The sequence below is a fragment of the Frankliniella occidentalis genome, unplaced genomic scaffold (assembly GCF_000697945.3).
Source record: "Frankliniella occidentalis isolate FOCC.00 unplaced genomic scaffold, Focc_3.1 Scaffold66, whole genome shotgun sequence".
Taxonomy (NCBI): Eukaryota; Metazoa; Arthropoda; class Insecta; order Thysanoptera; family Thripidae; genus Frankliniella; species Frankliniella occidentalis.
Window position 1 is genome coordinate 1,681,703 of NW_026267196.1, and position 13,373 is coordinate 1,695,075.

The window sequence follows — 13,373 nt, forward strand, 5'->3', positions numbered from 1 at the left end:
CCCTCCACCACCACCCCCCTGATGCGATGAAAGGATGACAGGCCAATGGAGGTCTGGGCTTGGGCATGCCGCGAGCAGCGTGATCCCACCATTCAGTCAAGGACATGAAGTGTCATTGCCATGGCCCGATACAAAGGGCCCGAGTGTTAGGGAATCCCCCTGGGTGCTTTTGGGGACCTGTAAGGTGCGTAAACGCTGACCAGAGTTGGCTCAAACTTCATGCACAAAATCAGGAACTTTGCGACCAACGAGGATTGTTGGCATTGTTGGTGATTCAACAACATTATCTGTGCCGAAAACAGCCATTTCCGGTCGCGCGGTGGTGGTGGTGGTGGTAGGGGGGGGGGAATTGTAGATATAGAACACCTTTGCTGTGGCGCGCTGCTGGTGCAACACCGTTTCGCCAAGGTAATGTCTCGGATACCGAGCCCCCGCTGCTGCCCCCCCCCCCTCCTTCCCCGGTGCGTCCTGCCCCGTCCTGTCCTCTCGGCAGGCCGCCCGCCGAGGCCCGAGGCCCGTAGTTTGCCGTGTCATCTCGGCTGACATGGTAATTGGGTAAGTTGAGGGAGGTATCTCTGCCTGATGACGGCCTGAGGAACGGGACATCGTCCTGTCGGGTCTCACATTAGGAGAAGACGAAAAGCACGTAAGATTGGTCATTTTACTTAAAAGGGCGGTCCGCGTACTTGCTGCATTACGGAATTTTACATTCGGTGAACGGGGTACAGGAATATTTAACAAAGAGTCTCATGCTGGGCGCTCCTGCGCCTGCACCCCGTGCGTGAGCATATAGGGACGCACCTTAAAAAACAAAATTGAACTATTATTTCCTTGTACTTTTTACTGTATTTTTTTTTCTGACAGTTGCAGCCCGGACGCTCATCTCGCGTGCGCACAGTATATGTAACGTTGACCCAGTCCATGGCAGCAGCCAATCGCACACGAATAAAAAGCAAACTACATCCTGTCAGATAAATCAGCATGGTATATACATTGTCATTTTAATGCTCGTGATGGGCCCGGCACGCAAGCCCGCGCGCGCGGGGCGCGGCGGAAGGGGTGGGCTGCAGCCCCTCCTTCCTCTCCCCCCCCCCCTCGTACCACCGTCTCCCGTGCCATGCCCATCCACCACAGCCCTTGGCTTCCGACCCCGTGCAGAAGCGCCCCCGTGCGCCCCACCCTGCCCCGCCCCTTCCCATCCTACCCCACGCGCCCGCGCCCCCGCCGTGTTGCGGGCCCGGACCGGCGGGCCGTGCCGTCGGGGCCGGGGCCCCGCCTAGGCGCGCCCGCGACCGGTTGGCCTATTCGCTTCCTTCACATGCCTGTCCTGTCGTTCCCCGCCCTCTATGCCTGCCCCGCCCGCCCCGGGGGCGCGGGGGGAGGAACCCTGACCCAGAGAAAGGGGGCCAACATGCATGCACATGTGCCGATGAATCGGTGCGCGGTGATCATCGCGGCATGGTCGGGGCGGAGCGGGGAGAGCTTTGCAGGGGGAGGGTGAGGGGGATGAGGTCACGTCACGCGGGAGGGGGCGGCGGACGGACCGCCGTGCCCCTGTTTCCATAAATTAGCAGTGAGGAGAGAAAGGGTGGGGTGGCGCTGCTCCCGTTACTCTTAGTTGGGGAGATGAGTTACTTCAAGAGTTACACTCCAACGTGATGTAAACCGAAGTAGTCAGTTATGGGGTCAGTCCAGGAACTGGGCGCTAGCTTGTACAGTACACCCTAGTACGGATAGAGGTCAATTCTAAAAGGAGGTGGCCGATTTTTTGCAGGCAGAAAATCAACGTGCGTTGGGGGAGGGGGGACACCATAATACACACTTATAGTATTAACTTAATTGTGTTCGTTCTGTATTCGACAAAGATGGGGAAAATCCGGAAAATCTTTAGTAGAGCTGGTGTTCTTGTTTGAATTAAACTCTCCTCACATGGAGTTATGCAAACAGAGGTGCAGTCGGTGTGTGTGTTCAGTAGTGCTCTTTCACATCACAAAAAACATTAAATCGTGGAACTACGCGTTATTCCCCTCACATATTCTATGAACAGGTGACGGTGACAGTGGAGGGGTGTCACTCTAGCAGTCAGAGATGCGAGTGTCTGGTCTGGTGCCCAGGACGTGTTGTCACCCAGGCAATGTTGGTGTGTCGTGCCTTACGCAAGCATACCAAAGCATACCCAGCACCCCGCACGCGTAGTCGCCCACGCCCTCCACTTGCTGCACGCACGCCGCCGTCCGCACGCGAGGGACTTCCCTCGACCACATGCACCTCCTCGGCCTGCACGACGTTACACACAAAACGCGTGTCCTCCTCTAAGAAACGCTGAGACGGCCTCCACACTTCGCTAGTGCTGATGAGGCCGAACCGAACGGTGTCCTTTCCCAGTTGTGACCACACCCGGGCCGCGCGCCCCCCTCGCGCCGCAAGGGGCGACATGTAAACAAACCCCACGGCCTCGGCTCTCCGTGCAGGTGCGACCCCGCAGCTGCCCCGCAGAGCTGTCCCGCGGCCCCACGCCCTGCGCCGGCGACGAGAGCTACGCCGCCCCCGTTGGTGTCGTGTGCTGGCTGCAAACCACGCAAACTTACCGCCCGCCCCGAGCAGCACGGACCACAACAAACACTCTGAACGCGAGGCACTCTCGCGCTCCGCCGCCTGCTCCGCCCGCTCCTCGCCCGGCGGCCTCGTCCGGCCAACTGTCGGCTCCGCAGTAACGAGTTAACTTATCAGTCCCCGCGGGGAGATGGTATTGATCAATCACATCTCTCCCCTTCTTCCTTTGCCTCGCATCATAAAGAGCCGCCCGCCTTGCCGCCCCCCACTGGGTCGCCATGGCAACGTCATACTTTCATATTTCTTGTTGACATTTCTTTCCGGCTCGCAAAGTAGAATAGTAGAATTCACGTCATTTCTTTTTATCAAATCTCATGCACCCAAAATAAAGGTAGGCTTATCAAACAGTTCAATGACATTATTCAGAATGCCCGAGTGGGAGACCGAAACGGGCCAAACTTCCCCCATGATTTAAAATTTCCCCCGTTTCTCGTCATTGTCATTTTATTTGAGAAAGGCGGTGAGGAGTCCACTGTGTTCATTTCCGGCCTCAAAAAAATAAATGGGGGATCGCCGATTTACAACCGCTAGCGAAACATCCACATTTCTCCTTAAACTTGACCACCTTTATTTAATCAATTAAATTTTTTAGAGGTGAATATGTAATGATGTTTTTCACAGTCAAAGGAGAAACATCTTTGATTTCGCTTTATTCCGTTTGTTGGTGACACTGTTCGACATATCGACTGTGAGCAAACGAGTCCTCTTTTCTCCTTCCGCCATTTCCATTTTAGTTTCTTCTTTCCGGTCTTGAAAATGGTAAGCACGTTGAGTGGTCTGATAACTCCGAGAAGATTTATTTGAAAGCGAAATCGCCGTGCACCTTGGATACAGTTTTCTTGTTCAAAAATTTACGCGTGTCTCTCAAGCTTTAAAAGTTGTTGAAGTTTCCCAGTATTACTAGAAAATGGTAACGTTGTTTTTCAACCCAGTCGGTTTCGCCACATGGCCATACCGCTTGCGGCTGTAAATCGACGTGATTGGGTCTTTTAAAGACTTGATCTTGTTTCATATTACGAGTGTTTTGATCTGTTTATCTACGTTTCTTTTGCCTAGAGGCTACTTTGAGTCTGTTGTTGTGCTCGCCCTTAACCTATTTTGACTAAAACACGGACTGTTAACTTTGTGTGTACTTAACCTCTCTGCGTCAACAGCGTTGTTACCTGATCACTATTTTTATTTTGTGCCAACAGCCTTTCCAGCGGTTTGTGGAAACCGGGCGCGTTGCCTACGTCGCCGATGGCAGCAACCGCGGCAAACTCGTCGCGATTGTGGATGTGATCGACCAGACTCGGGTAAGTGCACTCGTTCACACTCACATTACTTGCGTTTGGTTTGGTTTTTCTTTGTTACTCATTGTCCAATTCGGCTGTTTCAGGCTCTTGTTGATGGACCAGAGTCCGGTGTTCCCCGTCAAGAGCTCAGATTAAACCAGCTCCATCTTACAAAGTTCAGAATTCCATTTGCTCACTCTGCAAGAACCAAAGTTGTGCGCAAGGCATGGAAGGATGCCGAAATTAGCAAGAAGTGGGAGGAAAGCTCCTGGTGCAAGAGGGTCCAGAATGTCGCTAAGGTACTGTTTGTTTGAATTGATTTGTTTGTTGATTGATTTGTTTAATGAGTTTTGTATTACATCTATCACTTTCTGTATTGCAGAGGAGGGAAATGAACGACTTTGACCGTTTCAAGCTCCGCAGAGTCCGCAAGCACCGCAACCACTTGCGCACCATTGCTTACAGGCGACTTACCAACAAGAAAATCAAGGAAGGAGTGTTCAAAAAGAAGACCAAGGAAGAGCTTGTCAAGATCCGCGCTGATTCTGCCAAGGCCAGGGCAGGCAAGAAAGCCAAGGCTGGCAAGAAGTGAGCCATGATAATTAAATTTATATCATAATTCTAGTGTCTCATTTTTGAAGTCCTATCCTACCATCAGTTATTGTTTGGGGCAGGCGGTTTTAGCCTCAATTTCTTTGTCCCACAATGTTTCATGTGCGACAGCCACAACTACATATGAATTTTCCACCCGAGCAGTGGACGTAATTTTTGAGGGATAATTATTTGACACTTACGCCCTTTGTTTGAAATGATTTATTATCTGCTCCTTGGCAAGTTACATTTTGTATAAATTTGTTATTCTATACAAATAACATTGTCCATTATGAACAATTTTATCATTTGTAGGATGGAATCACTTAAACTGTACTGTTTAGGGTCCTACCCAATTATTAATGAATCTGCCACCAGGGCTGCAATTTTCAACAACTCGAGCCCCCAGTTGTCACAAGTTGACAGCTTGATTATAGAAAATATAGGTAATTGGTATGGGGTTTAATTAATTTAAAATTGGTATAGATTTTACATGAATAACAAACCATGACACCTGGTCATAATTTTCAAGACCTCACTGGGCTACTTTACCACTTTTTGGCACATCTGGCAGTACCAAACTTGTGGAAATGTCAAATTAAAAGTAATTACCAAATAATAAATTAAGCTAAAATAAATCTTTAATACTTCTTAACTGATAAGCTGTTACAAACAGCATTTCACATGTCAACAATCATTCTTGCTTGCTCAACAGTAGCACATCATTGAATTTACAAATGAGAAAACTGAAGAGAAGGTTTATCACACAGTTTAGTTATCCTGCAAGCACTGATTATGTCAGGATAACACAATAAAATTATCACTTTTACAAAAATATTTGCTACATTAATACCTAATGAGGACTTATAAACAAGACAACAAATAACAGTCAAAGTAATACAAGACTTAAAAAAATAAATCTTTATGCATCAAAAGTGTGATGGTTCAAAGCTTAACTGAATATCTCAGCTACACAATTTTGTCATAGAAATTTGGCTTCAAAATTACACCACCACCTTTTGGTTATGGGTCTGTGCTACAAAAATTTCCATCCTGACTAAAATTAATAGAGCAACAGATACTTCTTTCAAAATTTGATCTTGAACTCCCATTATTGTGACTAGGAAAACAAACTACAGTTACATTAGTTACAGATATTTCAATTGCTTTTTCATAAAACATTTTGATAACTACTCAAAATTGCAATGGAATATTTTTTCTAAGATACTATATGTTCTAATCTTCCATAATGCGTTTTCATCTTCTTTCGATGCATGTTCAGTCCTCCCAATCATCATCTTCATCTTCCTCTTCCGCACTGCTAGATTCACTTGAATCACCTTGAATGGCCCCTGAGCGGAGTGCAAGGGCTCTTGCAAGGGCTCCAGCAAGCGAGTCAGATGGCATGGAATTTGAAGGCGAAGGACGAGGGGCTGGTACAACCTGAAAGCCCCACATAGCAGTAAAGATTTTTTGTTTTCATTTGTTGTTACCTCTACCTATTAGAGATATACAGTTAATAACAAAGCAAGTGTAAAGATAGGAGTTGTGATAATTATTCAAATTTAGATAAGAAGCATGACAAAAGATTTTATTTTAAATACATGTTTACAAAAATTGAAATGAAGACTGATTTCATCAATAGATTTATAAGCGATTCTACAAGCCCTAAGCGCACGGATTGGGACACACACAAAAGAGGGAAATAGAAGGGAGGTGAAATAAAGCTTCAACATGATTATGATGAGAAGCAAGCCAATTTTCAGTTGACTCCAGCAAGATGAACCAATTGACCCAGGCAGAACATGAGGATGAAGCTGATAGACAAGCTTGATTGAGATCAACACATCAAGGGGATTTTTTAAAAAAGATGGTACACTAAAACTAAAAAGCAGAGGAAACAGAAAAAAAAAAAAAAAGGAAATGCTCAACTGTGTACAGTAGTATATATTACATCAATAATACATTGTATCAACTAGTAATCATGCTCTAAGAAGAAAAAAAACTGGAAATAGTAATGATACTATCAAATTGAAAATGAATAAGCAATGCCTGAAATGGCAGATAAAAAGCATCAATGGATGCATAAAAACTGAAAACTTCTAATGCTATGTTATCTCTTGGGCACATTTACAACCCGATTTATACAACTTAAGCTGCACCTCTTTTACAGAATGGAGAGTGATATGAACATGCCCCAACTTTCCAGAAACCATGTATTTTGGATTTACTGGTCACATATGCTAGTCATAACTTAAGGTGTTCTCTATGACCAACTATCAACTGCAAGCAACCAACAGGTACAGTATAAGCTCGGTATAGCGTCGTCGTTTATAGTGTCATGCCGCTTTTAGCGTCGGTTTTTCCGAACAACCGATGTAGGAAACGCTAACAAATTCCGCCGCTTTTAGCGTCATTCCGCGTTTAGCGTCGGTTTTTTCGAGCAACATCCACTGACGCTATATCGAGCTTATACTGTAGTTGTTTTTTTCCAGTTTGCTGAAATGTGCATATTTAACTGATATTTTGTGAAGTTGCATGAACTGAAAATCAAAATTAAGAGGGCAGTCTCATATGACACAATCATGTTGATCAATCAAAATCCATGGTTTAGAAAAGCGACCACCAGTTAGTAACCACTCCCTCCCAAATTAAGCTTGCATTGCATATAGCTTGATGTTAGTCTCTGAACAACTAAATTGGTGTGGATACAACTAGCGTACATAGATAACTACAAAGTTGTAACTACAAGTTTTCAATCCATCCAGAACAATCAGAAATAGCAGCAGTTAGGCACTAGACTCAGACTAAGAAGTAGCGCACAAAAAACACCTAAACTAATGATAAGGACGATGACAGAGGTTGGGTAGGGGAATAAGAACAATAGGTTCCAGTGGAAAAGCCAAATAACCCCAATTTGCATAAAAAGATAAAGTAGATACTTTAATAGTTTTAAAAATATTGGCGTCTTTTTCGAATTTTGCCAACTGTAATACACACTTTCAACTGATTTTACTTTGCATTTTGTCAAATTACTGTCATTACAGGCCTCCAAACTTTCAGTTACGTGTTCATTACACAGCTTGGAAGATTCGTCACAATTCTGGATGTTAATATAAATGTGTTCACATTTCAAATCAGAACCGATTGCAGAAAAAGACCCTGAAGAATCAGCAAGATTCTCATAGATCTCAGTTTCATTATACGATTCATCACTTGAAAAGGTACTGTTGTGAACAAATTCTGTGTCTCCATCAGCTTCCAAATCAATTTTTGTTTTAAATCCACATACTTCATTACCTTTACCATAAAAGTGCTGTGACTTAGATGTAACACAAATGGATGAGTGAGGGCAATTTTGATACAAAACAGTACTTGTGTCCCTGAAATTTTTCTGATTTGCTTTGGATGATGTACTTACCGCCTTTAACTGCTTCCCTTGCCTGATCTGGTCCATGAGTTTACCTCTACTATCCTCAGAGTCTCCGTTTTGACTTTTCTCCTCAACAACAACATGCTGGAATGACAGTCAACATACATTAAAATTAGATCTATAGATTAGATATCTAATAGCCCTTTCACACCATAATGTACAATGTACACTGTCTTTCAAGTAGGTAGCAGTAAAAGTAACAAACCTTAAGAGCTTTCCCTGATCGAATAGCATCCATTAAGGCAGAACGATGATCAGGCATGGCAGGGGCTGCAGCAACTGCAGGTGGGGGAGCAGGCATGCCTCCTGGTGGAGGTGGAGGTGGTGCCATGGTCTGCAGTGGAGGCGGAGGTGGGGGTGGGGGTGGTGTGGGAGCTCCTAAAATAAAGAAAAGAAAATGGTAGATGGTTCAATGCATAAAGATGTAAGGCAATTTATTTTTAAAAAAACAACAAATTTTCTCACCTTTAGTAGAATCTTGTCGCTGAGGTAATGTTCTGAGGGGAGGAGGAGGAGGGGGACCTGGAGCTGGTACTGAAGCTTGAGAGGGTGGTGGAGGGGGTGGTGGTTGAGTTCTTGATGGGGGAGGAGGAGGAGGAGGAGCAGTGCGGATTGAAGAATTTGTGGGGGCATTTCGTGCTGGTACAGGAGGTGGCGGTACGGCAGTAACTTGGACCTCATTCTTTACTCGATCTATTCCACCATGATTTTTTATAAAATCATAAATAAATTCACGAGTATTTTTGTCTTGCATTTGAGTTTCAGATACGCCAGCCTGTAAAACCATTCAAGATGTTTTAATAACTGGGATCAAAATAAAACCACACATTAGTATTCAAATGTTTCAAATCTTACAAACCTTGTCAAGAAATTCCTTTAAAGTTGGGTCTATCCCATCATCACCGCCTTCGATGTCAAAGCCAGTGTTTGGATTCCAGCCAACATGCGAAACATGCTTGAAGTCTTGAGGATGTCCAATATCAGCTTTCGATATTTTTTTCTTTCCCTCTCTTCTTCTCTTATCTTTCCCTAGAAAGGATAAGAAAAAAGAACTTGTATTATACACACATTTCCTAGGGTACGAAGGAATCACCACTCTACCACTATTGAGTCCTACCAGCAAACACTCATAATAGTTCAGTCTAAAACATCACTACACAGGCAAATAAATAGATAACAGCCTCAAAAAATTAATTTCTTAAAAATTAAAAATTTGACACCTAAAACTTATGCAAAATCAGAAAAAATAAAATGTGAGATAAACATCACAGTTAGAATAATTAACAGCTGGAAACAATGTTCAGTTTTAGAAATTGAGTGACAAGATAAAGCAAAATGTATTGTACCAGATGACGTCTTCATGAACTGTTCCCTTAATTCAAATATCTGAGCTAGGTATTTGAATGAAAATTACTATTGTAAACTCATGCAATAAAATAATCTGAAATCCATAGCAAATTTCAATGACCACTACAGAAAAGAAGAAAAAAAGAAGAGGTGTCATTGTGATCCCACTGATATCGAATGTCTAGGAAAACCATTGTGTCACGACAGATAGGATGGCTTCAGCACAGCATTACTCTAAACAAATATATCAAAAACAATACAAAAATTGCCTGAACTTATTTCCGATATAAGTGAGATTCACTGTACCTCCCAAAGCAACCAATGAGCCCATGTAATGTGCTCACTACACAGATTAAAAATTACACTCTGCTTCTGATAAGTCTACACACTTGTACATGTAATAATGTGCAATTTTTTTATATCTCCTTTTAACAATTAGAATTTAGAGAGAAAACTGAAAATGTGAGGACGAGTATACATGCTCTTGTGGGAAAGCTCACCTCCCATAAACCCTCCTGCAAGCTCCAGGAATGCTTCAGAAGAACAAGTCATGTCATAAAAACAATGTTGGGAACAATAGATAGAAATACCTCTTTTCTAAATTATAACCATCTTGTGATGTGCAATAGAAATGGTGGAATAGAAATGCCGTTTTCTAGTAATCGACATTAGTATTAAATATTTCCATACCTTTTGCTGTTCTGTAGTGAGTTGATGCAGTTGTTGATCCATTCGAAAGTTGAGGAGTGCTCAAACTGAGTTGTGAAGAGAGATGGTTGCTTGTGTTGGTAATTTGTACAGCTTGTCTTTCAGGTTGTCTTTTCTTCTCTGTTTCAAACAATAGATTTTTGTACCAACAGATTTCGCCACTTAAGAAATGTAGAAATGTGAAAGCACTATTTGAGACTACTGCAAACTAACCTTGTCTACTCCTTTTCCTAGCTGCTTTTTCCTTTAATGCAGTGCTCATTGCATTTGCTTCCCGCTCATCTGCAAAATTGAAGCCCGTCACACAATCCTGAAAAGTAAAGAAAAATAAATGACTTCAAATTCTCCAAGAGTAACATAGTATTAAAGTTAAAATTCATGTAATATATTACAGAAATCTTACCTCTGCTTCAAACATGTGAAAGAATGGTTTAGGTGTATTGTAATGTTGTTCCATATTTGAATACAGTTCATGTTCCCAAACGAGAGCACGCCGAGTTAGACAGTACAAACGGAAGAAATATGAACGTTTTCCATTATCTTTAACCAGAACCAATACACCAGCATCTTGCTTCTTCCAAGAACCATGATCTGGTGGGGTGGTTTGGAAAACTTGAACTACTGACATGACCATATTCTGTGGAGAAAGTAAAAGTTTATTTTAAAAGAGTACTATAAAACATTGAAATAAATATTGAAAATAAAAAGGAGAAACGTACCACACATTTTTCACCCAGTAACCGAGCCACCGTCTCATTCTCCTCAGGGGACAAGAGACTGGAGGAGGGTTGTGTGTCGCTAACCATGATGCTCCTTTCTTGCACCAAAACGTCAATCAAATTAAATGCATAGTCTGTAAAATTAATGTAAAGCAAAACTTTTAATGAAATAAGCTTTTCCTGATAAGATAACAAATTTTGAGATGTCCTTTGAATCAGAAATGGAATGATGGTCTTTACCACAGAATGTAATAGGAGAGACACAAATATCATTAACTAGATAAGAATGTGTATACAAAAACGCGAAAAGCGGAATTGTAGGAAAAACAATATTGTAACATAAACACGAAAAAAACAGGGCGTGGGTAGGGCCTGCGACGATACGAAAGGCAAGACAGATCTAGACGTGTAGGTTAACGAGAAGGATAGCCTAAATAATTCAAGATGTCAATTTTTAGGCACTAGAGGGGCTTTAAAAGACAAACTTAAGAATAAACCTTACCATAATAGATGAATAAATCTTGTAATAACAAATAAGAGCTGATGAGCGTTCAAGGCTAACCTTCTATACTTATATCTATCATCCAAGAGGGATTGGTAAAAAATTATTCTGACAATACGCACTTCACTAAATGTAATAGATAGCTGGTGAGGTCATCATCGATAAGCTTCCAACATGATTACGTAAAATACCCGGATGCTGATTGAAACTTCATAAAATTCTACAATTGTACATGTACAGTAGAGTTGAGGTTACTTTTTGTTTACAGCCTTCCTACAGCACTATCGAAGCGGATATGAGAATCGACGGATGACAGGGCGAAATGTATAGTTCATCTCGTACGAGAATGTCCCACGAAACCGTTGCATAGTGCGCTGATAGGATGTAGGCGGAGCGTTTTGGGGCTAGACCAATAGGAGGCAAAGTATACAAAAAGGACGGTGCTGCCCTCTAGTTAAGAGACGCGCTCGATTCAAATCAGGCGCGCTGCAAACCAAAGAAAATAATGTGTGGGTGTGCTAATAAAAAGTTCTGCAAGTATAGTGAGCGCTCACTGTGAGCTCTCCTACATGCTTAAATGCTCTTCAATGCGCATAGAAATGTACATAAAAGGTGACACATTGGTGAGGCATTAAATGCGCGTAATGCGCATTAAATACTGTGATGTGCTTTAAGGTGACACAGGACTGAAACTTAAGAATTTGGGAAAAACAGCTATTTCAAGTTTAAAATAGAGATGCACATTAAATCAAAAAAACGCTCTGCAAAGCAATTTAAGTTAGATCATTGCGGTTCTTTTAAGGTATAGTAAGCCCTTAGATAAACGGAACTGTGTGCGCAAGAAGCTTTTTAAAATTTCATAACTTTATTAAATTTTAAAAAGCTTCCTGCGCACACAGTACGTTCAACCGTAGGCATACTATACCTTAAAAGAACCGCAATGAACTAACTTAAATTGCTTTGGAGAGAGAGTTTTTTCATTTAATTGGCATTTAGATTTTAAACTTGAAATACCTGTTTTATGCCAGTTTCAGTCCTGTGTCACCTTAAAAGCGTCACTAATGTCACCTTTTAATACCAGGTGGCTGATTCACGCCGCGCACCTTAGTAGTTATACTGTACCGCATCCACGTGTGCGGGCGGGTTTGCCTATCGTCGCTGCCCACGGCTCCTTCTGGCTCCGTGCGAGTAGGCAACCCACCCGGTCGCGTGTATTCGGTACAGTATAACTACGAAAGTGCGCGTCGTGAATCAGCCACCTGGTATGTGCATTTCTACGCGCATTGAAGCGCATTTAATGTGTTTGACGCAACTGGGGTAGGTGAGCAATATTGCAGTGGAACATTAATTTCTTCCTGAGCAGATGATAATTTAAAACGATTTGATCTATTCTAATGAGCACATGACATGACACTTAAATGTCAGAATGCTTCTAGTGTCGGCGGAAGGCATAGGGCAGAAGTCAAAAATTACAAAGCGGCCAAATGTGTCGCTGTCGCCTTTTGTCGCTAAACCCCAACTAGTGGTGCCATTGCCATTCTTGTAGCACCAGCCCACCAGCACCAGCCCGACAACCCCGAATATACCCAACAGTACTGGGGGGGGGGGGGCATTCCCCCGTTCTGCCTTCTCCCTCTCTCCCGTCGTGTACGACGCTAGGTCATCGGATTGCAAGCCGAACATTTCTAAATGTGCACATTTATCTCTCATGAGAGAGAATAAGAACACAGTCCTCTTCTCAAATATATGTATGATCTACTTTTTAAAATTACTGTAACGAAATAATGGCATCAGGATGACGAAGTTAAATAAGATTTGTAATAAGATTTAGTTCGCGTGCAGCAGGATTATCATAGAGAAAAATAAAAAGGCATGCGCCAAAAAACTTTCTGAGGAGTGGGAAAGAGTGCGACTCAACTGATGCATGGTCAGCGTGACGCTGTCCAGAAGGCTTTGACGAAAATAACGCGAGCAGTAAAGGCCGGACCGGAAGGCATCTCCCCTCTGCACTCCCCCACTCTCCCCTCATTTCCCCCTCTCTCTCCCAACTATTCCGTCTCTTCGTCTGAAAATTTATCTCGAAAGAAGCGTGTGCGGATCTGTGTGTGTGTGTGTTGTGTTGATTTTTCAGTAATTGATTTTCTATGTAAAGGCATATTGTAATAAATAAGGCACGGGCACAAGAA

The 13,373-nt window shown here is 43.0% G+C and overlaps 2 protein-coding genes across 5 annotated transcripts; one reads left to right on the forward strand and one right to left on the reverse strand.

Annotated features, from left to right (window-relative positions):
- The first annotated feature begins 3,229 nt into the window (after positions 1-3,229).
- Positions 3,230-4,506, forward strand: LOC113212243 (60S ribosomal protein L14). Of its 2 annotated transcripts, none has more exons than XM_026430857.2 (4): positions 3,230-3,372; positions 3,807-3,908; positions 3,992-4,186; positions 4,270-4,506. In XM_026430857.2, the coding sequence occupies exons 1-4, from the start codon at positions 3,370-3,372 to the stop codon at positions 4,477-4,479; spliced, it is 510 nt and encodes a 169-aa protein (XP_026286642.1). In that variant the 5' UTR covers positions 3,230-3,369; the 3' UTR covers positions 4,480-4,506. The 2 variants fall into 2 exon arrangements, with proteins under 2 accessions (XP_026286642.1, XP_026286643.1); XM_026430858.2 differs by lacking the exon at positions 3,230-3,372 and adding an exon at positions 3,379-3,523.
- A 176-nt stretch (positions 4,507-4,682) lies between these two features.
- LOC113212242 (actin nucleation-promoting factor WASL) lies at positions 4,683-11,501 on the reverse strand. 3 transcript variants are annotated; one of them, XM_026430855.2, is made up of 11 exons: positions 11,310-11,501; positions 10,686-10,819; positions 10,370-10,603; positions 10,180-10,276; positions 9,949-10,086; positions 9,759-9,791; positions 8,771-8,940; positions 8,377-8,686; positions 8,117-8,289; positions 7,900-7,995; positions 4,683-5,921 (listed from the first exon to the last, which is right to left on the reverse strand). In XM_026430855.2, the coding sequence occupies exons 2-11, from the start codon at positions 10,770-10,772 to the stop codon at positions 5,757-5,759; spliced, it is 1,503 nt and encodes a 500-aa protein (XP_026286640.1). In that variant the 5' UTR covers positions 10,773-10,819; positions 11,310-11,501; the 3' UTR covers positions 4,683-5,756. The 3 variants fall into 3 exon arrangements, with proteins under 3 accessions (XP_026286640.1, XP_026286639.1, XP_026286641.1); XM_026430854.2 differs by having other exon boundaries at positions 11,188-11,500; XM_026430856.2 differs by lacking the exon at positions 9,759-9,791 and having other exon boundaries at positions 11,188-11,495.
- Between the last annotated feature and the right edge of the window lie 1,872 nt (positions 11,502-13,373).